The sequence below is a fragment of the Cebidichthys violaceus genome, unplaced genomic scaffold (assembly GCF_023349555.1).
Source record: "Cebidichthys violaceus isolate CVI_PGR_0920_01 unplaced genomic scaffold, fCebVio1.0.p SCAF_31, whole genome shotgun sequence".
In the NCBI taxonomy this organism is placed as follows: domain Eukaryota; kingdom Metazoa; phylum Chordata; class Actinopteri; order Perciformes; family Stichaeidae; genus Cebidichthys; species Cebidichthys violaceus.
Window position 1 is genome coordinate 746,341 of NW_027176495.1, and position 22,238 is coordinate 768,578.

At 44.9% G+C, this 22,238-nt stretch overlaps 1 protein-coding gene across 6 annotated transcripts in view; it reads left to right on the forward strand.

Moving 5' to 3' along the window:
• Positions 1-22,238, forward strand: part of syne1a (spectrin repeat containing, nuclear envelope 1a) — a 123,313-nt gene that overhangs the window by 70,207 nt on the left and 30,868 nt on the right. For 5 of the 6 annotated variants that reach the window (XM_068724679.1, XM_068724676.1, XM_068724678.1 and 2 more), the window contains 28 exons: positions 434-580; positions 767-892; positions 975-1,151; positions 1,261-1,526; positions 1,757-1,913; positions 2,439-2,837; positions 2,995-4,599; positions 5,311-5,648; positions 5,761-5,905; positions 6,223-6,441; positions 7,003-7,283; positions 7,421-7,586; positions 7,736-7,891; positions 8,111-8,263; positions 8,802-8,984; positions 9,170-9,307; positions 9,593-9,778; positions 10,474-10,596; positions 10,828-11,010; positions 11,793-11,936; positions 13,894-14,124; positions 16,129-16,269; positions 17,286-17,399; positions 17,528-17,689; positions 18,001-18,195; positions 18,336-18,509; positions 20,932-21,123; positions 21,865-21,996. In XM_068724679.1, the coding sequence (XP_068580780.1) occupies positions 434-580; positions 767-892; positions 975-1,151; positions 1,261-1,526; positions 1,757-1,913; positions 2,439-2,837; positions 2,995-4,599; positions 5,311-5,648; positions 5,761-5,905; positions 6,223-6,441; positions 7,003-7,283; positions 7,421-7,586; positions 7,736-7,891; positions 8,111-8,263; positions 8,802-8,984; positions 9,170-9,307; positions 9,593-9,778; positions 10,474-10,596; positions 10,828-11,010; positions 11,793-11,936; positions 13,894-14,124; positions 16,129-16,269; positions 17,286-17,399; positions 17,528-17,689; positions 18,001-18,195; positions 18,336-18,509; positions 20,932-21,123; positions 21,865-21,996 (6,633 nt within the window). The remainder of the gene's footprint in view (positions 1-433; positions 581-766; positions 893-974; positions 1,152-1,260; positions 1,527-1,756; positions 1,914-2,438; positions 2,838-2,994; positions 4,600-5,310; positions 5,649-5,760; positions 5,906-6,222; positions 6,442-7,002; positions 7,284-7,420; positions 7,587-7,735; positions 7,892-8,110; positions 8,264-8,801; positions 8,985-9,169; positions 9,308-9,592; positions 9,779-10,473; positions 10,597-10,827; positions 11,011-11,792; positions 11,937-13,893; positions 14,125-16,128; positions 16,270-17,285; positions 17,400-17,527; positions 17,690-18,000; positions 18,196-18,335; positions 18,510-20,931; positions 21,124-21,864; positions 21,997-22,238) is intronic. The other variant, XM_068724680.1, reaches the window with a different exon arrangement.

A 22,238-nucleotide genomic window follows, 5' to 3' on the forward strand; every position in this document is an offset into this window, starting at 1 on the left:
CTGCCTGCCACTTGCCACCATGCCAACCTTCAAGCCTTTGCCAAATACACCGGGCGATCTGCCAATACATTGCCCCCCTTCTTTCCCTCTTTCGGGCTCTCATATTAACACTGTCAATCAGACGTCGCTGTTTCGACGCTCCCCTGGAGGGCAGGGACGCCTCCACATTCAACACCTGTCATATACAACGCTGCGTAACTACCTACTTGTTCAGGTTGTAGAATTTAATGCCTCTTTATGTTTGGCCATGCTACACTGGCTTCAAAGCTATGCATCTACCAGCTTTTACCTGCAGCATTTTTGCTTTCTTTCACTTTATATTTGTGTTATTGCTTATGTGTGTTTTGCTGTTTTTAAAACACATTTTGTCCTCCCTCCACTTTTTCAGTTCCAGACGTAATGCACTGACTATATATCTGTTTGTGTCTTATAGGTGTATCAGAGTCTGGACCACGAGTTACAGAGACATGTGAGTCTCCAAGACACTCTGCTGCAGTGCCAGAACTGGTTGACTTCTGTCTCAGAGGAACCAGAGCCTCCTGCACATCCTCCTCTCAGCCTGGAGGAGGCGCTACAGCAGGTACAGGCATGGCTTGCCTTGATTTCTGTTATTTCCCCCTAAAAAGATGAATTGCTGAGTTAATAGTATTCATATAAATGGCTGTCATGTTTTTGGATGGCAATACTGAGTTGCAGATTGTCCTGAAGGGACAACATGATGAGTCAATAAATCCATAGGACCATAAACAGACTCTTTATTTGACAGGTGAAGCAGGAACGGGCTCTGCAGGAACAGGCCAACACTTACCTCCAGCTTGTGTGCTCAACATGTGACTTGTCCGAGCTGAGGGTCAGGGGGACCGCAGCAGCTATCCAGCAGTTCAAACTACAGGTCGGTTAGCTTTAACACGCCTTTAATTTCAATATATTGTTTGACAAAATGCTTGCTCATGAATTGATTCCATTGTGTCCAGGTTGAGGAGCGCATGCTGCTCTGTGAGGAGGTAGCAGACGGCTGGAGGGACATCGAGGAGCAGAAGGCAGACCTGGAGGTCCAGCTGAGAGAGACAGAGCAGCAACTTCAGAACCTCATCAGAAGGCCTGCGGAGCTGGAGCCCAAGATTGCGCAAAACCAGCTGGACAAGGCACAGGTCTGTGTTTGGTTTGCATGCTGGTGACGAATGATTTTGAATGACAATGCTGTATTGTTGAAAAAACTAGGCGAACTTTTAGACTTACTTACTTTTTTCTTTCCCACAGGAATTCCTTCAGCAGATTAGGGAGCGACAGTCTGAGGTAACCCATTTGAATGACGCCGTTGGTAAGATGACAGACGGACAGGTCTCTCCTGCCCTGGAGGAGATAAGGAGACTGAGGAGAAGCTGGATGGATCTGGGCCAGCAGGCAGAAGACCTGGAGTCTCAGCGGGGGGAGGACATGCAGCGGAGTGTGGAGTACCAGGAGATTGTTGTCGCTGTGGAGGAACTCTTCCACCAAGTATCCCGGGAATGGGACTACCTCGCAAGGTATCAATCTTTTCTGTAATGTAGCATTTTAAACAAGCTGCCCATTCATTTACAAGTAGATGTATTTATTGACATGGCTATATATACAGTATTTACTATATATACACACATTTCCTCTGGTGTTACAATCTTTTCTTTCTCTTTATCTCGGCCAAGATAATTACTGTAGCTTAATTACTATACCACTGTATGGACCTGATATCCCTCAACCCATGCCTGTGTGTACCCAGGGCTGACACTGAGAGTACTAGTGAGCATCTAGAGGCTCTGAGGAAGCTCTCCAGTGACCTAGAAGAGCAGAGAGCAACTCTGGAAGACCTCAGAGAACAAAGGCATGCCATCATGCCGCGACTCAGCCTGCTAGACAAGGAGCTGATCAAGCAACAGGTGGGGCCTCCATTCTTGTAGTTCTTCAGCTGCTTCTTAAATGGAAAGTTATGATCATCTAGTACAGGGGTATTCAATTAAAATTCTCAGTTTTCAAATTGAACTGGATGGATTATAATATATATAATACATAGAAATACATAAATAAATGTTCTTCTCATTTCAAGTAAAATAAGGGCTGGATTAAAAAATAACTGACATAACTGAAAACTTTCAAAAAATGTGCATCTTAAAGTGCATAGTTACAAAATCATTTCACCTCAGGTTGATAGCAGACCACCTCAAGGTGTCACTCAGAGAGAACCAGGACATTCTGATGTAGCATTTCAAAATAAAAGCCCTTCAAAATCGCATGCATGAGCTAACTTCAAATCACATTCATGAGACAATTTGTGATTTGAAGTTAGCTCATGCATGCGATCCGGTTTTAGGATACAACGACGTCCGGGGTCCACCTATTAGTGACCCCTGATCTAGTATATAGGTATTGTGTCCAGTTTTATTCGGTGTTCTGCCTTTCACTAGGTTGGTCATCTGGAGCATCGCTGGGCCCAGCTTGAAACCCTGATTCAGCAGAAGATCCAGGACTCCTCACAGACACTAGAGGATCTTTCCCGGGTTGAAACCCAGCTAAAGGATGCCCGGGAGTGGGTGGAGGAGCAGCGGCCTGCTTTTACCTCTGCGCTGAAAACCAGCCCACCCCCCGATCTGGCCCAGAGTTTCCTGTTCGACCACCTGAGTGTGTGCGTAGAACTGGAGGCCCGTCAGCAGCTGCTGGGTCAGGCGGTGAGCGAGGCCCAGGCTGTGGCTTCCAGACTGGGGCTGAGCGAGAAGAGATTCCTACAGGAGCTCGTTGAACAAGCCCAGACTGAGGTGGAGGCTCTGGGGGCTCGAGTGGCCCAAAGGAGGAAGTACCTCAGTAAGGTAAACAGCTGGAATTTTAATTATCTCCTAAAGGACCTAACTATCTTCTAAAGTTAGACTGGTAAAAACAAGAAAACGGTAAACTGTAAAATAATAATAAAATATTGAAGCTGTTAAATCTTTGTGAATGATGAAATGTTTCATTCTTTCTCTGTAGGCCTTCACAGAGAGGACACAGTTCCTTCAAGGCCTGGGGAGAGCACTGTCTTGGATACAGCTACAGGAGAGGAAGGCTTTGATCGATGACCACATAGCGCTTCTCCCTGAGGACCTAGCCAAACAGGTTGCTGCTTGCCGAGGCGTCCAGTGTGGTTTACGAGCGTACCAGAGAGAGCTGGCATCTCTCTGGTTACAAGGGCGGGAGATAGAAAGAGATGCCAGTGACAAAGAGAGAGCAGAAACTGTGGCGAGACTTGAGAAGCTGCAGGCAATGTTTGAAACCGCTCTCCAGAGGACAACCCAGCGTCTCATAGACTTGGAGAAAGCCTTGACCTCCAGGAAGTACTTCCAGGTTGACCTGGATAAGACTTGCCACTGGTTGAGACAAGCAGATGCCATCACCTTCCCCGAAATCAATTTCAGCAACATTGACGATAGCTCGGAGTTGCAGACACAACTGTCTAACTTTCAGAATGTCCTCGAACAAGCTTCAGAGTACGAGAACCTTCTTCTTATCGTCCAAAGGATAGGCCAGGAGATCCTCCCTACACTGAACGAGATTGATCATTGCTACCTAGATGAGAGGCTCAATGCCTTGCCTCAGCAGTACAACGCCATCCTGGCTCTAGCCAAAGAGAAAAAAGACAGAGTCCAACAAGTAATCCTAGAGCGAAAAGAGTTCAGCACTTTCTTTGATATCACTCGTAATGCACTGGAGGAGCTTCAGGAGCAGTTTGACAATCTGGAGAAGCAGACTATCAGTATTAGTGAGGAGGAAGTTGTCTTTCGTCTAATTAATGAATACAGAAATATTAAGGAAAGTTTATTCCATATTAGCCCCGCTGTGAGAGAACTTCATGGCAAAACTGAGGGGTTTCTCAGCTGGGGTCAACAATTCAGAGCTGCAGAGACACTGCAGCTGGTCAGTCTCCATAACACACTGAAACGGATGAATGATCAGAAAATGAAACACTTAGACGATTGCTTGAAACCACTAGTTGAACACAACAGAGTATCCACCAAGCTGGACTCAGAGATTAAGTCTGTGAAAGAGAAGCTGGTCAGACTTACGTCAGACTCAGAACAGGGTGCCATGGATAGAATCACAAGCCTTTATTCACTGCTTGAAAGTCTGGATCGTGTAAACTCTCAGGCTGAAGAATGTAACCAACAGACCAAAGGCCTCGGTCTGAAGTTTGATCCCAATGCCTTTCAGGAAACTAAGCTGCAGCTCGAATCATTGCAGTCTTTACGGTGTGAAGTCAAATGTCTTATTGGTGAAAGTGAAACAGTCACAAAGAATGAAGATTTCACTGAAGAAAGTGAGAACATGTTGGAATGGCTTAGGACTATCAAGGAGAAAATGGAAGAGCCTTTGACTCTTTCAGAGGTCAGCATTGAGAGGGTAAATGAGGAAGTGTGCAAACTGAAGATCTTAGAGGAGGAAGTGAGAAGTAGATGTAGGATAGGAGATGCCTTAGGTAGCAGAGAAAAGCAAAGGTACTTTAGTAGGAAAAAAGCAGTTCCTGCCAACATAGAAGAGAAACTACAGGAGGTGGCGAAGCTGGGAGCTGAAGTTCAACAAGGAATCAGCAGGAAACAGGTATGTGTGTATATTATTCATAAATTATCACGAAGACATTTTCTAGTCCTTTATTTTTATAATTGATACCCTGAACTCATCGTCTGTGGCTCGAACCTACTGGATATTATTTTCCATCTCCTGGTCGCCCATTCTATTAATATTAATAGGCTTAGGGAAGCTGAAATATTTAAAAGACAGTTCAAGAGATTCCATGAAGTTTGAATAAGTACTGAAGTTATTATTAATCTATAACTGTGGGGGGGGATATAATGTGGTTAAATGCCATACCCCAAAGATTACATTATGTTGAATAATAAGTAAAAGTTAGAATGACATAGCAGAGCCGTTTCTAATCGGCAAAGTTTTGCAAAGAAAAAAATCTAAATAGCCCTCAATCCATTCTCCACTGAGGAGAGTTTTGACCTTTGACATTTTGAGAGGAAGCTTGAATTCCAAAATGAGTTTCTCAACATGTGAAAACCCCTTTTACTGTACATAATACTACAGTTAAAAACTGCTCAAGTTTAGTCACTAAAAGTCAAAGTAAAGCTTTGGAACAGGACATTTTTACACATGTGCAGATATAATGTACTTAACTGATTTTTGCTGACAGGACCATGCTTGCTGTAAAGATTTAGTCATGCATGTATAACTTCAGTTGTGTGAAATTCACGGAGAAAGAAGCAAAAGCATTAAAAGGTTAATGAAATCACCTTCTGCGTATTCTAGCTGGCGGTGGATCAAGCGCTTTCCCTGGTCCAGAGACAGCACTTATCTCTGCAATCCATGCAGAAATGTCTGGACTCTGCTGCAGCTTTACTCCAGAGGGCCGGCTCGGGGGTGGATCTTGAGAACCAGACAGATTGTGTGTGGGACGTCGAAGATATTTCAGCCCAGGAAAAGAACTTTACAACCGGTTTAGAGGAGCTGAGGACTTTGGATCCTCTGCTCGAGGATTTCATGAAAACAAAAGCCATAGGTGAATTTAGAGATAAAGTGGAGGCGATGCTGCTGAGAAATACAGAAGTCAAACGGCAACTGGATGCTTACAGAGCGATGCTGCAGAGGTGTGTATTACTGGTTAATGGAGAGCCATGTAATATATGCATACACAGCTGATGCATGTTTTATTAATATACCTCCATCAACGGCGGTCTGTAATTTGTATCATTTTCTCAGTTGCACAGCTCTATGGACCTCCTTCCAACATGAGAAAGAGACACTGGTTGAACAGATGAATGACGCAGAGGGCAAGATGGCCGTGTTCACCACAGCTAAAGCCGTCAGTATCCAGCAAGCTGAGGAAAAGTGTCAGAGATATAAGGTGGGACGCTACCCTCCGCTCATGAAGCAGAGATACTGTAGAGAAGGGTTATCTGATGTTCAGGGAAATTGTCTAACTTGCGTGAGTTGTGTCCCGCGTGGCTGTTGTATTAAATTCCAACATTTGCTCTTGTCACGGCGGCAGATGCACATTAATATTTAAACAGTGGAGTGTTTATGCATTATTCCTCGTTCACTTGTGCGTCTGCGGAGTTGTTTCTTTTAGGGGAGAATTTTAGTTTTCATTTGTATAAATGTTTCATTAGACTGCATTTATGAAATGACTTTGATGTACCTCTTGTCATCTTTCGGCTGTAGTCTCTTGTGGCTCACATCAATCTGCTCGAGTTGCCTCTGAATGCTTTGAAGGAGAATTCAATAGAGCTGGAGCAGATGATCTCTGAGTCCAGCAAAGCTGTCACCAGCCACTCTGTGTCGTCACTGTGGCAGCGGTGGACCAGGCTGCGCAGTGTGGCCCGAGCCCAGGAGAGGGCCCTGGAGGACACTGCGAGGGAGTGGAGGACCTTCACTGACAAGGTAAGAGAAGATACCGTAGAATGTGTTGGTGGCACTGCGCATGGTTCCCTGTGCGCTTCACGTGTTCAAGTGCACATTGCATATGTATATACAGTACGCAGCAACGGCGCAACACCAGTTGGTGTGCTGTGATGTAACTACAGGCCTCAGGCCAGTTGTTTTCTCCACTGTGTCATGAAGCTTTTTCCCGCCTTTTGATCTATTTCAAATGTGTACACTGTCGGCTCCTGAGAATTCCCACAAAGCACTGCTTCTGAAAGGGAAATTAGGTCAAACTGTAAAGAATGAATGGTGGCCATTTCCTTATTCAGTACATATGGCACATTTCCTGTTGTTTTCTATGGCTCCTTTGTTCAACTGGACATGATGTCATTCACTGCAATGTTTCAGCCTTTGACTATCAGACTATCATTGTGAATACTGTATACTCTAGATACAACTTTGAAAGATTATTTAACAAATTGAAAACATCCATGTTTACTAGCTTGTAAAGAGTAAATAATTAACTCTAAATCTGCTGCCTCAACTGAACCTCAATCTTTGCACATGAACTTCCCTCAGATGGAGAAGGTGCGCTCCGTGTCCCAAGACCTTCACAGTCGTGTCCCAGACAGCACGGTTGAGAAGGCAGCCACCAGGGCGGCGCTCCAGAGCCTCCTGGAGTACCACGACTCCTTCGGCCTGGAGGTGGAGAGGGAGCAGTCCATCCTGGCCCTGCTGGGGCAACACACTCGCAGCCTCAGAGGAGAGGAGGAGGAGGCCATGGAGAGAAAGGCAGAGAATGGACTCCGAGAGACGCCTTGCCTACAACAGATCAGAAGCATGCAGGAGCAATATGACGGGTGAGTGACCCAGTGCTGCGGCTGCTCCAGCAAACTAGAAACAGGATTAACCTCATGACTTTGTTCAAACTAAAAATGTAATAACAGCTTCTAACATTTTAAATTTGTTTGATTCATTATCACTGTGTGTTGTCTAGCCTTGTGTTGCGGGTACGAGCCAGCAGGGCTCAGGTACACCAGGAGTTGAGGGAGAGAGAGGAGGTGGAGAAGGAGCTGGGCTTGGTCAAAGGCTGGATCCAAGATACTCGTGGCTTACTGCTGAGTCCCACTGCAGACCTGGATTCACTGCTGCAAGAGCTAGAGGTAGGCCACACACACACACACACACACACACACACACACACACACACATATCTAACACATAAGGACAACTAGGTAAAGAACTTCTCTGGCTTGCTTGGACATGACTATAGTATCACATCATCACAGAAAATATGTTGTTTGTGTGGTAGACGGCACATGGTGAGGTCATCAGCAGGCGACAGAGTGTGGAGCGCATGACGGAGCTGCAGCAGTCCAAGTACCAGGACCTCCAGGCTGGTCTGCCTTCTGAGCTCAGCATGCAGCTGGCTGAGGTGGCTCTGGCTCTGGGATCCGCTGAAGACCAGGTGACCTCTCTTCACTAGAGTTTAACATTTTATTGAATATAGTGGTTTCATTAACTAACTAGGGATTTCAAATGTGCGTTTCGTAAGTAAAGCTGGCACTCACTTGTATGAGTTCTACTTTCCGATCTTGTGTATGAATTTACTTAAAATGTGCATGTTAGCTTTTGATATATACAGTAGAGTATTGTCAAATGTGGATATTTCTGCTATCTGCTTTAGGTCCAGGCGAGAGAAAGGGAGGTGCAGCAGACCAGAGATGTGAAGGAGGACTTCAGCTTCAGACTCCAGGACATTGAGGCAAAGCTGAAGACCATCGCTCGGAAATTGGAAGACAAGGGTGCCGACCTGGAGGAGGCAAAAGAAGAGACCAAAGTAATCAACTAGACAGATTGACTAATTAACAAGCAATTAACCCCTGTTAAATTGGCTATTCATTTTGCAGATGTTGAGGTTAATGAGTGTGGGAGAGTTGGAATGGCATGAACTGAATTCTGCCTTCAACAATGACCCACTTCTGAGAGGAGGATCCCAGATGGGAGACACAGCCCCTTCCTCCTGTTCTCCTTGTTGTCGACCCAACTTTTTTTCCTTTCTCTCCCTCTGCCCATCTGTTGACCCACCAGGCCCGGAGTGTGTGTAGTTAATACATTATCATTTTTTGAACTAGTCCGTCTACCAGCGTCTCTGAAGCTCTAAAATTACGCACTTCTCTCTTGTAAAACCTCAACTTTTTACCTTTAAAATTGTGCAGATTAATCATGTATTAGATTAGTGATCTTTAGAGGTGCTGGTAGTTTCCAGCACCCCTGTTTCCAGTCTTTATGCTAAGCTCGTTTTTCTCAACTTGACATCTCCTCCTTTCTCTCTCTCTTTTTGCCTCTCCTTCTTACTCTCCTGTCCTCTCTTGCAGGCTCTTTGTGAAGAGTGTGAATGCTGTGGTCGCTCTGTGGCAGAGTTGGGAGTGGCGGTGCAGGAGTTTGGTGAGCAGAACCCTCTGCTGTGTAAGCAGCTGGGCGACGCTGTGGCCAAACTGACAGAGGTGCAGCGGCACACCTCGCTGCAGGTCCAGGACAGAGCCAACCGACTGAAGAAGGTGAGATTTCCATTCAGTTCAACATGTCATGTGGACTTCCCTAAGTTCCCAATATTGCCTGCATTAACAAACCAAAAATGCATATATCTTTTATAGCTTATGTGGCCAAAATCAGGATAATGCATTGTGTTTAATTCATTTTTGATGCTTTATTTCGTCTGTCTTGGTCTTTCTTCTGTGAGCAGGCGGAGAGACAGGTGGAGGAATACCGGGGTATGAAGGCATTCATTTTGGGCTGGACAGAAAAAGCAGAAGCTCTGGTCACTGGTAGTATCATCTGGGGGTCTGCGTCTCAGCTGCAGGAGCAAATTCGAGCACACCAGGTGAGTCTTAATGAGTCTCACACTGTAGGGATGGCTTTAAGATGTCTACTGCTACAAAAGAAACATTTTATATTTATTTGTCAACAAAATCAAATATTAATATTCCCTGCATTAACCTAGTGAATCTGAAAACGCCCTACAAATGAACAGCTAATTAGATTTACTCACTTGTTTGACTTTCAGGGAAATGTCATGTTCAGTGTGTTGACCGGCCTTAATTAGTATAATTGCACAACAGAAAAGACTCCTCTCTCTGATTTGTAATTTATGTTCCTATGGTGACAGGCATTGCTGCGGGAGTGTCGGGGTCTCCATGGGGACTTGGAGGCCATGGGGGAGAGGGAGGGACAGCTGGGGGAGGTGCTGCAGACGGAGGGGTGGATCCAGCAGGTGAAACACCTCAGCAGACACACGGAGGAGCTGCAGCAAACCGCCAAGACTCGCCTCCAGAGTCTGCAGGATGCAGCAAAGGTAAACGGCATTCACATTCTGGCAAGCATTACAGGAAGCAGACAATCGGTGCTTCTGCACCTCTGATCAAATTATCTTTGTGAAGAAACGTAGTTCATTTGATTTCTTTAATTGAAACATTTTGGTGCACAACAAGCATCCCTTTGGAGCTACAACAGTGCCCTCCCATGGTCATTAGTTGAATACTACAGCATTGTGATGGAATGCACTGTATGTATATTAGCTTGTGGTGCAGTAATTGCCAAACACCTGGTTCCCAGATGACAGTCTATTGCTGACTGTTGATAATAATGTTGTGTGTTTGGAAATGTGTTTTCAATTCCTCCTGTGAGTTTGGATTTCTGGGTCTAGAGTGTAGACATAGGACAAGCTTTGTTACAACCGGTTATGGAATATAACATGAAATACATATTGTTCAATTAGAAATTGCAAATGAAGAGATTTGTGTTAAAGAGATACCTACCATTTTATTTATAGCTCAAATTGAATTGAAGCATTACTTTTGCAGACTGGTGTTTGAGTATCTATTACTGCAAGCAGGTCCACATCGGAAATACGATTAAATTAAAATCCATTTTTACTTCCTGCGTATAGAAGCTAAATCACAGGTATATGCTACTCAAGTTATTAGCTGCTCCTACTCCCGTATGTGCTTTCCTTTTTACTTTTTGGATCTGTCTGTTGTCTCTCCTCAGGACATGTTGCTTTTGGAGGCAGAGGTGAAGATCCTCCATGCTGCTGTAGACCAGATCCAGATCACACTTGCCTCACCAGACCTCAACAGGCTCAGCCTCAGAGAGCAGCTCACACAGAGACAGGTGAACACACACACATTTAAAAGGCTTTGTTAACGATTAGAAATCAAACATGTAGAGAATACTGCAAACGCACACAGTGCATGCAGACACTTGCAATATGACATCCACAAACAATTATAATTAATTGATTAATTACAACAACTTCAAATGTATTCTCAACACGGCATTGCTTTATCACACAGCCAACAATTCCTCCTTGCTCTCTAACAACCCTTCATTCCCTCATGTAAGCGTCTGCTGGTGGAGATGGAGGGCTTCAAGCAGCAGGTGGCGGCAGTACAGCAGTGTCAGAGCGCCCTCCGGCTGCCAGAGGAGGTAGTGGCCAGCCTGCCTATCTGCCGCACAGCTCAGATTCTGCAGCAAGAAGCCAGCCAACTGCAGCACACCACCATCCAGCAGTGCAACATCCTGCAGGTAGAGGGCAGTCCTCGTATTACAAATGCTTTAGAAGTGTTCGTTTGTATAACATTTTGTTTCTTAGTTTTTTTCCCCTAAAACTACCAATTTATCTGTCAAGATACAAACTGTAGAACTGAACATTGCCATGCCTCAAAGCAGTCGAGGTGTATAGTTGGTATTTTCTCACCCTGTTTGAGGAGTTGTATCCGTCTACATCTACCTTGACTTGTCACTGGTTGCTCAAAATCCTGCTGCAGTGTCCCAACAGGCCATCTCAGGAATGTCTGTGTTTTGGTTGAGCCCCCATCAGACCACTACAAACCTCCCATCCTTTGGTTCTGGGCTGAATTTGCTTTTAAGCTCATTATTAGTGAAGATTAGCCTTTGGACCAAGAAGCAAGTGACCTTCTGTGACAATCTGGAGCACAAACACCTAAAGCATCTCAGCCATTTAACCAAACTAAAGGTTTGGAACAATGAGTCCGTCTGTCTGTTTGATCTGGCTGGAGATCATATCTGAGATAAACTGCTTGTAGACATATTTACACAATAGCTGCAATATTATAAAGTGTTATCTCGGCGGTTTAGCTTCCACAGACTTAAGAATCCCACAATGAACAGAAGAGGTCTAATACCAGCAGATCTCAGATGACTTCTTTTAGGATTTCGTATATGTGAAAATAATAGAGAAGAGAGAGAAATGATCCCTTCTCTTCAACGATCAATAATATGTGTCACATTTCATAATTGTTTGATTGCCGCTTCAACCTTTCTTTGTCATGGGTTATCTTTCCCAGGAGGCTGTGGTGCAGTATGAGCAGTATGAACAGGAAGTGAAGAACCTCCAGAGATTAATAGAGGAGGCTCACCGCATCATCCAGGACCGGCCCGTCTCCACCAATAACATACAGGAACTTCAGGCTCAAATACACCACCATGAGGTCAGAGAAACACACACTTCACTCTCATATATTTATTCAAATATAAGGCAAACACCCAGATGTGATTTTTGAACATGTCACTCCAAACATCCTTCACTCTTCTGAAAAGGCTTTGTCCATAAGATTTTGGAACCTGGCTGCAGGGATTTTCCCACATCCCTCAGGACTTTCCCTGAACCACAAAGTTCGAAAGCACACTATTGTTTTATAATATCATTGTATGCTTGTAGCATGAGGTGCCTCGTCTTTCGGCCATATAGTGCACTTTAAGATTAGTCTTTATTCACATAATGCACGGCTTGTTATGACAGAATAACCTCTGAAATAACAGCAAAGCAACAACGACGTAAAGAGCTTTTGGAGACTGGCTGTACTGTAGATGAGCTTCACATCAAATCAAACCAGCGTAACAGAACAGAGGCCACTTCACATTCAAAGACGATAAAACGCTGATGTCTAAAAATGAGGCCGACGTCAACATCAAAGGAGGTTTGAGTCATTATATATTTCCTGTACGTTGTAACAGTGTGAGACATCATTCAAGCAGGAAATATACTGTATTTAAAGTAATCTTTAAATAAATACATATTTGCTATCCTTGCTCTATATGGATTTTTTTCCCCCATATGTCTTGATTCGAAATACTGCTCAATGGGGAATATCAAACCATAAACTCTAGAACAAATACTGCTCAATGAATCACGTTGTGTTATCAGAGCAGTGGCACCACATACAGCACGTCTGGAAAACCACTGTGTTGTGCCTCTACAAGCCCACTCACACACATTCCTGCAGTATCTGATGGTGCATGTAAAGATAATCTACATAGATTCATGCAGTGTAGATGTTGTTGTTTTTTTTTATCTGCTTTAGTAAGGCCTGTATGTTCTGTTGCAGTTTTACTTTGCTGAGTAAGTGCATTTGATCTCCAATGCAGAGAGAGAGAGAGAGAGAGAGAGAGAGAGAGAGAGAGAGAGAGAGGGGTTGGCAGTCTGAGAGAGGCAAAGTCCTGCAGAGAAACGGATCACATCTCTCCAGAGGCAACACGTTTCTTATTACAACACTTTCCTTGCTCGGTTCTGGCAGATTGTATCCACTTCTACCACATGACGGGGAATGTATGAGCCCAGCTGTTTTGTGGATATACTTTCTTGTTATTGCAATCTCTCCTGTGCTGCAGAGTGACTTGGCGTGGCAGTGTGTTTATGTCTGAGTTTGATCTCTAAGCTGAGCAGAAAGCTGCAATTCCACTGGCCCCAGTAAGTCACATGACCTGATTATCAGTGCATTGACCATCTGCGGGACAGGGGGAGTGGGAGGCGGAGGAGGAAGGGGAGGAGGAGTTGGACCCGGCCTGCCGGCTCATACCATAGCTGTAATTTGACACCGCGTCTGTCGTCCTCCTCCCTTAACACTCCCTCTCTCCTTACGACTCTCTTTTGTTGAAAGGAATCTGTCTCGAGGATTGGCGGAGGAGGCAAGCGGCAGGCAGAGGAAGGGGGAGGTGCAGGCAGTGAGATCACTTCCTGTTTTTTCTTGCCAATTGTGTATGTGTACGAGAGGGAGTGTCTGAGGGATTTTGAACTATTTCTGCGAGGGTCTCTCTCTCAACCAAACATCCTGTCTGTCGGCTTCACTGCTGCTCTGAGTCACCCGCCTCTGTGCTGCTCTGATTGGCTAAGAGATACAGAAGAGAGAGAGAGGCAGTGCTATTCTCTTTTCTAGTCCTACACTCTGTGAAGCCAAAAGCAAGAGACTGTGGAGAGGAGAGAATGCGTCAACTCCACTTACTCCTCTCAAACCGGCACCACATTCAACGCTGAACCAACTCATCCACCCCCTTTTTTTCAGGATCCCATCTAACCAGGAACTATTGATCTTCCATTGTGGACTGAACCACACTCTCCTGACCCTGGGGGTGGTGGTGTTTTCTGTTTGGGGTGGGATGTTTTGACAGGAGCTGGCCCAGAAGATCCGCGGCTACCAGGAGCAAATCGCCTCGCTCCACTCCAAGTGTAAGATGCTGACGGTGAAAGCCAAACACGCCACCATGCTGCTGACGGTCAACGAGGTGGACGGCCTTTCGGACGGCATGGACGAGCTGAGTGATGAGGAGCTGCCCAGTTCTGTGGCGACCGCCGGTACCGACGCCAGCAAGCAGCTTCCAGCACACCCCTCTGTCGTCATGGTGAGTGGCAAAGCCTTTTTTGGACACACACCCATCAGCCAGAAACTAACACATGACATACTGCATGGCTGTACGCCTGTCAGACCAATGTTTGTGTGTGTGTGTGTGTGTGTGTGTGTGTGTGTGTTTGCATGTGTAGCTTCTATCCCATCTGCCTTTCTGTCCACACCACTGCTTCTCAAAATTGCAGAACAGGGAACCCCAGGGAGCCTTTTTAGAGTTTCTAGAGGGTGTTTACGGTTCATTTCACAATAATTGTAATAGGCTTAAAGTTATCCCAAATTAGAGGATGTCTGTGGGTGACAGTTATGATTATGGGTTACCGTTTCCCAGTTACTGTGTACAAAGTTATGTCTGTGCAATTAACTTCCCAGTTAACTAAATGTGGACCCCCCCCCGGGATGACATTTAAGCTTAAATTGGGCTGTAGGGCCTCATGTGCATCTATTCAGTGGTCCGTGACATATGAATATAAAATAATTCAGATTCATAACAGGCTTTTTCTCCCTATTAATGTGTTCCTCTTCTTTTAGAAGAGTTTTCCCCTCATCTTTGTGACTATTCTGTCTGTCTCCTCTTGTGTATTGCGGCACTGATGTTGTGCTGTGTCACTTCACTTCACTTCACTTCACTTCACTTCACTTCACTTCACTTTTTTATTACCCTGATTCTGTCCGCCTTATGTCTTCCTCTGTGTCTTTCGTTCGTATTCTGATTTCGCCGCCTGCTTGCTCCGTTAGTGCTGTTTGTGGTGTGTTTGGTCTCAGCAGGCCAGGAAACAGGATGTGTGTGTGTGTGTGTGTGTGTGTGTGTGTGTGTGTGTGTGTGTGAGCAGAGCCTGATAAGTGTGTGTGTGTGTGTGTGTGTGTGTGTGTGTGTGTGTGTGTGTGTGTGTGTGTCATAAGTGGATTGCTTAGGACTGCTGATATCCTTGATTTGGTATTGTTTTAACATTATTAGCACTGTGTCATAGTGTTGTGAGTGTACTACTCAGCTTCTAAGTAACCTCACTCTGTATAACCACTGAGTTTCCCACACGTGCTGCTGTGCTGATGCTCTTCGTTGCGTTGCATTGCATCATAAAGCCCGGGGAAAAAAAAAAAAAGTCTACTAAATATAACAAGCTCCCGAGTCAGTGGGCCAAGTTCTGCATTAACTGCCAAATTGCAGCCCAGTCGGGCTTGGCTCACATTTCTGCTCTGCCTCTCTACTGAAGCATGCGGGCCCACAGACAACTGGGCTACTTCTAGGACAGCTGCTGCTGCTGGATTCTCCGTTAGCTATGCAACGCTTTAGCTATACCTTGTTTAAGTTTGGTACCTTGATATTCCTCTGGATCTCTCAGGACTTCTTCTTACTGTTAACATAGTTGTAACTAAAGTCTTTTGTAGTTCTTAAAAGGAAAAATATTCCTTGTAAAATATAGCTGGAATGGGCTGAATCTAGTCTGCGATGTGGATGTCTGGGTGTCATTTACAAGGTAGGTGTGTCTGTGATGGAAAGGAAATTACTGCGGTCCTGAAACACCATCTATACAGTATATATGTGTGTGGTGTGACCAGAGTCTGTGTGTGTTTCTGTGTGCTACGTTATCAACGTGTGAGTTTCAACTTCCTGGTAATGGCCATTCCTTTCCCTTGATGTATCCAGTAAACCCATCTGAGTGGCTCATTCATTGCCAGAGAACTCCGGCGTTGCAATGCTTCAGAACAGTAGACGATGTCTCTAAAATGCCGGCCTATGGCTAAAGCGTTGCAGTAATGTGATCTGGTCTCCTCTCAGTATTATTTGATTCCTCACTGTCTAATTAATCATCAATGTACTCACTGCAATCTGGCTAACCTGCACTCCCCCATTAATTTGTATGCTCTCTCTTCATTTCTCTCTCTCTGTCTCCTCACCCCCCTCATATCCGGGCGTTTTTCTGTTTTGATCCGCCTCCCGTTTCCTATACCCGCTTCTTTTGATGTGCGCATTTGATGTGCGGTGTGTGCGTGTGGTCAGATGACAGCCGGCCGCTGCCACACACTTCTCTCCCCCGTGACGGAGGAGTCGGGGGAGGAGGGCACCAACAGCGAGGTCTCCTCTCCCCCTGCCTGCCGCTCCCCCTCCCCAGGGGCTAACGCTGACGCTCCTCTTAGCCAGGTACTGCAAACCCCGCCCTAGGTTTCATCCACAGCCCTCCAGCATTACCTGACCCGCCCGGCGTCCATACTGCCACTGTCTATTTGACATTTTACACCAACAAATCATAAGAAACCTTAACCTTTGCAGCAACAAAATCTCCATCTTCATGAGTCGTCAACCAAATATTTAGTCTTAACATCTTCTGCTTGAAATGAGAAAACAATGTTGAAAAAGATGGTTTTGTATCTAATGACATTGTTGGATGCAATGGTTTTCATTACGTATTTAATTTCAAGATACTGAATATTAATGCAGCAAGTGAGCCTGCATTGCAATTATGATGATTATGAGTTATGATTATGTCAGACTTTTTTTTTTTTGTTTCAATTAATATAAGATTTTAAGACTGAATATTGAACATGTGGCTCTACGACTTGTTAAGATGGACATGCTAACTCATCCCATCACACCCCCATCACCACCACCATCAACACAGTGGATGTTTGAAACAGCTGGAGAGCTGCTGTGATGTCCCTGCTTTGCCTTTTTTGTCAGCATTATGTTTGCAGATTTATTTTGTTTGCCACAAACGCTTTTTTTCGCTGAGATTAAATGAGTGAATGAAAGAAGTTGTCATTTTCTCATTATAACTTAAGTCAGCAAAAAGTACCTTTTTTTTTTGGTGTAATCTATGACTTCTAATGACGCATCAGTGAAACAGAAGCTCTTTGTTGTTCTGAGAGAAACAGCAAGAGTGATTTCATTGTTTGTCTTGTGACGTGTCATGTGAGCCCAACTGTTGGAAGTGAACTAAAATCAACAAGGCATCATGGGAGAGATTTTAAACTAACCTGATCGGACTTCATTCAGCCAGATCTTTAATTCTGATTTAACCTTATTCTAGAACTTCATTGTTGACAGTATGTTTGACGACATGAGGCCGTGTGAGAACCAACACGCCCTCTTCACCTGTCTGTTTTACATCGCTCTCACTCGCTAGCGAGGCCTACACTCACCGTGTCGTCGTTCCACAGGGTCGAGGTGCCTTAAGCCGGGCGCCCCTCCGGGAGCTGTACGACCCGTCTATGGAGACCAGTGCTGCTAACCTGGATGACCTGCAGAGATCCTGGGAAACACTCAAGAACGTGGTACATCACATCATCCGCTACAATGAACTCGCATCATAAAATAAATGATGGTACAGTGGACTTCTTGTTCTCCAGTTACCATCGTTCATTTCTTTCTTTTTCTTTCCACCGCTTTACTCCGACCGCAGATCAGCGAGAAGCAGAAGAGTCTGTATGAGGCTCTGGAGCGGCAGCAACATTATCAGGAGTCCCTCCAGTCCATTTCCACTAAGATGGAGTCCATCGAGGGATCGCTCAATGAGGGCCTGGAGCCCAGCAAGAGCCCCGAGAGCCAGATGGCTGCACACCAGGTGAGAGAGAGAGAGAGAGAGAGAGAGAGAGAGAGAGGGGAGGAGGACGGAGAGGTCTGGAGATATGTTGTGTTTGTGTGTGTCAGAGAGAAAGAGAGAGGAGTGAATATTGACAACATTGAGAGTAATAGTACATGTTCAGACAGACAGAAGACATCTCTTTTGCCTTCATTTGACAGAGGACAGTGTAGAGGAGAGTAGACTGTAGAGAGAGGGAGGAGTATGTCCTGGGACGTTGCTGTTATATGACATTGGCTGTCCCCACTTGGCTACAACGCACTTTTTTTTTTTTCTTATCTCCATCTGTCCAGGCTGTGATGGATGAGATCCTGATGTTGCAGGATGAGATTGGTGAGTTGCAGACGTGTTTCTCTGAGGAGCTGGCGGACAGCGACAGCGACGGGGAGGCTGGTGACCAGCTGGCTCTCCAGTCTACTCTCACTGTGCTGGGAGAGAGAATGGCCACCATAAGAATGAAGGCTTCTGGGAAACGGCAGCTGCTGGAGGTGAGGCGCATGAAGACGATGTTCATTTACATCTCCCAAAATTTGCATACTTTCGTTTCTTATTTTCACTGAACTTAACTGTAGTGTCACAATTGTTTCACCTGTGGAATCTAAAAAAATCTTGTCTGTCTCCATTACAGGAAAAACTAAGTGAACAGCTGGAAGAGCAGCGACAGGAACAGGCGCTGCAGCGTTACCACAGCGAGGCCGAGGAGCTCGACCATTGGTTGCTCAGCACTCGCGCCACTTTAAGCTCTGCCCTTCAGCCCCAAAATGAGGACTTGGACATGGAGGAGCAGCTCATCGACTGTCAGGTGAGAATGACATTTCTGCTTTCATCAAAGGCGGGACTGACTGGTTGCCTGAGCACTGAAAGGTATCGAGCTTGGCTTGTTTAGATTCCCACGGATTACAATGCTGCCCTCGGTAGACGGTGTGATGGGTCCTGATATGTGCCGATTTCTTTTAAAGTTGTCCTCAACTGACACAGTCAAGAAAAAGCTACCACTGCCTGAGGCACGGTATGAAAGTCACTGTTTTATCAAGAGGGAGTTATCAAAGGCTAAAGTGAAGTATCTGGCTGCTTCACTGTGCCAGAAATAATGACGATCCATGGATTCATTCCCTTGGTATTACATTACTGTTACTATTTTAGTCACGCGTAAACTGTTCACTTCATGCTCAAAAAGAAGAAGAACTTTAACTTTAACTTTTGAATACGGGGCTGTTTCAAAACAGCTCTGTCACTGACACTATATTGTGTGTGTGTCTGTCTGTGTGTGTGTGTGTGTGTGTGTGTGTGTGTGTGTGTGTGTGTGTGTGTGTGTGTGTGTGTGTGTGTGTGTGTGTGTGTGTACCTTGACAGTGTTTTGCGGAAGCATATAACTTGAACTTTTTAAAAGCAAAAGTGATTCAAATACTGTTAGTTCTGTTACTCAAGCAAAGGAACTCAGCGTTTAAATTGTGTGTGTGTGTGTGTGTGTGTGTGTGTGTGTGTGTGTGTGTGTGTGTGTGTGTGTTGTAGCAGCTGGGAGACAGTAAAGCTGATTATAGCTCACATATGGCCCCTGTGGAGCTCAGGTCTAAAGGTCCGGTCCATGCGGATACTCATCTCCAGGGGGTAAAAACTGTCTCCGAGCGTAGATTATTAGAGCGGTGATACAATGAAAAGAGCAAGATGTGAGACTTATATTTTTTAGGTATTATTAGTTTTGTGTGGCGGATTTAACTTTGCAGTAAACTCTTCACTGAACAACCACAGTCTGTTCATTTTAACGCTTACACACTGCAAGAAAATCACCACACAGTAAGCAGCTCAGAGACCACTTAAGCGTAGCCTCTCACGGGTCAGGGCTTAATCAAATACTTTTGCTGAGTCTAAACTTTCTGCACACGTTGTATCTCCCTCTAGAGCAGGGGTCGGGAACCTTTTTGACTGGGAGAGCCATAAAGGCCAAATATTTCGAAATATATTTCATTGAGAGCCATATAGTATTTTTAACGTATAATAAATTAAATATGTCTTACTTTTAATGCGACTTCTGGTGCTGCATGGTTTTGCTGATGGCCTTGTAGTCTGGTTCCGCTGGATATTTCGATGCAAATGAAGCATGGTGCGTATCGAAGTGCCGCTTTATATTTGACCGTTTCATCGATGCAATTTTATCATTGCATATTAGACATACCGCAGATCCTGCTCTGTCCACAAATGCAAATTCCTCTGTCCACGCAGCCTGGAATGCACGGTAATCATCGTCTTTTTTTCTTTTCGCCATCTTTTCCATTACAAGGGTTGAAGCGGATAAACTAGTTGGCTATCTGATAAAGTAGATTTCTTCACCTTTACAATGACCCGGACATGCTCGCGAGCCATTGGTTCCCTACCCGACCCACGGGTGACCCGTGAAATTTATCTTCAAAACTAATTTCTGTTTACTTTAAAATTACAGAGTATTATTAAGAAATATCACAAGTATTTTAAAATCAGTTCCAAACTGATTTTTTTTTTTTTTTCAACTCAAAATCGTCTGGGAGCCATATGCCGTCACTGGAAGAGCCATATATGGCTCGCGAGCCATAGGTTCCCGACCGCTGCTCTAGAGTATGTAAAGAACTCCTTTTGTCTTCTCGCTGTGTTAATCGCAGCAAAACATTCAAAAGTTTTGCAAATGCTATTTGATTCTGGTCCAAAAGAGAGGAATTTGGTTTCAGAATGCCACAAAGAGGCTTTTTTTTGTGGTAAAGTGTTGAGAGAACAGAGGTTCCCCACTTTCCCAGCGAATCACACAAAGACGGCACCGGATAGGAGGAAAAGAGTTGTATGACGTCACTCTGTGTTGTTGGGAAAAGTTCTCTGGGGAGAATGACCTCATCTCTGTCAAGGGCCCTTGTATCCTTGTGTGAAAGATGGGGATTAAGGTTGTGACTCCCCTCCTTCCACACAAATGTACCACTTTTCCCACAACCTGGACGTGAAAAGGGAGAGTCTGTTTTTCTGTTGGGAGTGAATGGGATGTCTTGAAAAGGATTTGGCGGGAAACAGCTTGAGAACTGATGTGATAATAACCGGATCTTATAAGGTGTGGGGCAAGGAGAGGCAGAAACATCAAGCATGCTGAAGGATGCTTCATGTTTTATGAAAAGCTAATCATTCACTATGTTTAGTGAAAGCCACTAAACCACCGGAATGAATGTATCATTTTTCCGTTTATCACAAACTGTGTCTCGTCCTTCCAGAATATGCTGTTTGAGATCGAGCAGAAGGTGTCGTATTTGTCAGAGCTGTCCGTCCACAGCGAGAGCTTGCTGCTGGAGGGTCGGGCCGAGACGAAAGGAGAGGCGGAGCAACTCACCTTCAAACTGCACTCCCTCAAAGACAGCCTGATGGAGCTGCAGCAGATGCTGCAGGACAAACAAGTTGGCATACAGGTGAGGTCAGAGGTCAGATTTGTGGTCTATGGTCCCCTCCGCGTTACCACACATTTTTCAATTCCCCAGCTTTTCCTTCCTTCCTGCCTCTGTGTGACTTTTGTTGTGCTGTGTTGCATTATGTGACACTGTGTAACAGTATCAATGGAAGTATTGTGCAAATGCTAAAGGTCGTGTCATGCTCCTTCATAAAAGTCCACTGTTTCCCACTATGGAACAACAAGAGCCTGTGTGTCTCACAATGGGCCTCGAACAACAGACAAAAGGATGCTACCTCATCACATGCTAACACTACATGTACCGCAGCAGGTGTGGTTCTGATGACACAGCATTTTGGCTTTGGCCCCTTTGGGGGAAAAAACAACAACTACATTTTCTTTGAATGGTCAAAATCTCTGAATTTCCACTGAAAATGTTTTTTTTCCTCGAAGGAAATCGCGTGTCGCTGACCTCCCTTAATGTGCTCTTTTAATAAATAATAACATCCATTCATTCACAAAATGACTCTACAACACATAGGAACTACAAAAGCTTATTTATCTGAGTCTATTTGAAATACTGGCTGCAATCTTAATTTGATTTTAATACACATTTATTGTTGAAGAGTTGACATCTGGTACCGGTGCTTTGTTCACTTTTCTGTTCTTTACAAACTCACAAACCTTATCACCCCTTCCTCAGAAAGACAGTATTTTGTCCTGTCCTTTTCCTCTCCTGTTAATGCTTGTGTCTTTCTCCCAGGGTTCACTGCAGGAGCAGGAGGACAGTGAGCCGGACTCATCTCTGTCCCAGAGTCCTAATGTCCAGGATTGGCTTTCCCAGGCCAGAACCACACGCACCCAGCAGTACCACGAAAACCTTCTTCGACAGAGGGTAAGAAGATGTATAGTTATACATCTAACAGGCCTGGGCTGATTCCATCTTGATAGCCTGGAGTGTCAAACTGGCTGTCGTGTTTGGTGCTAATCATTTTAATTAGGTTAGTGCTGTCGGGCGGAACGAGTCTCTTCTTGGTAGCTGCTTGAAACCATTTCAGAATGGAAGTGGCTCTTCTAGATGAATCTGATATAACTCTTGATTCTTAATGGCCTAAATGCTGTTTGTTGACCTCCAAG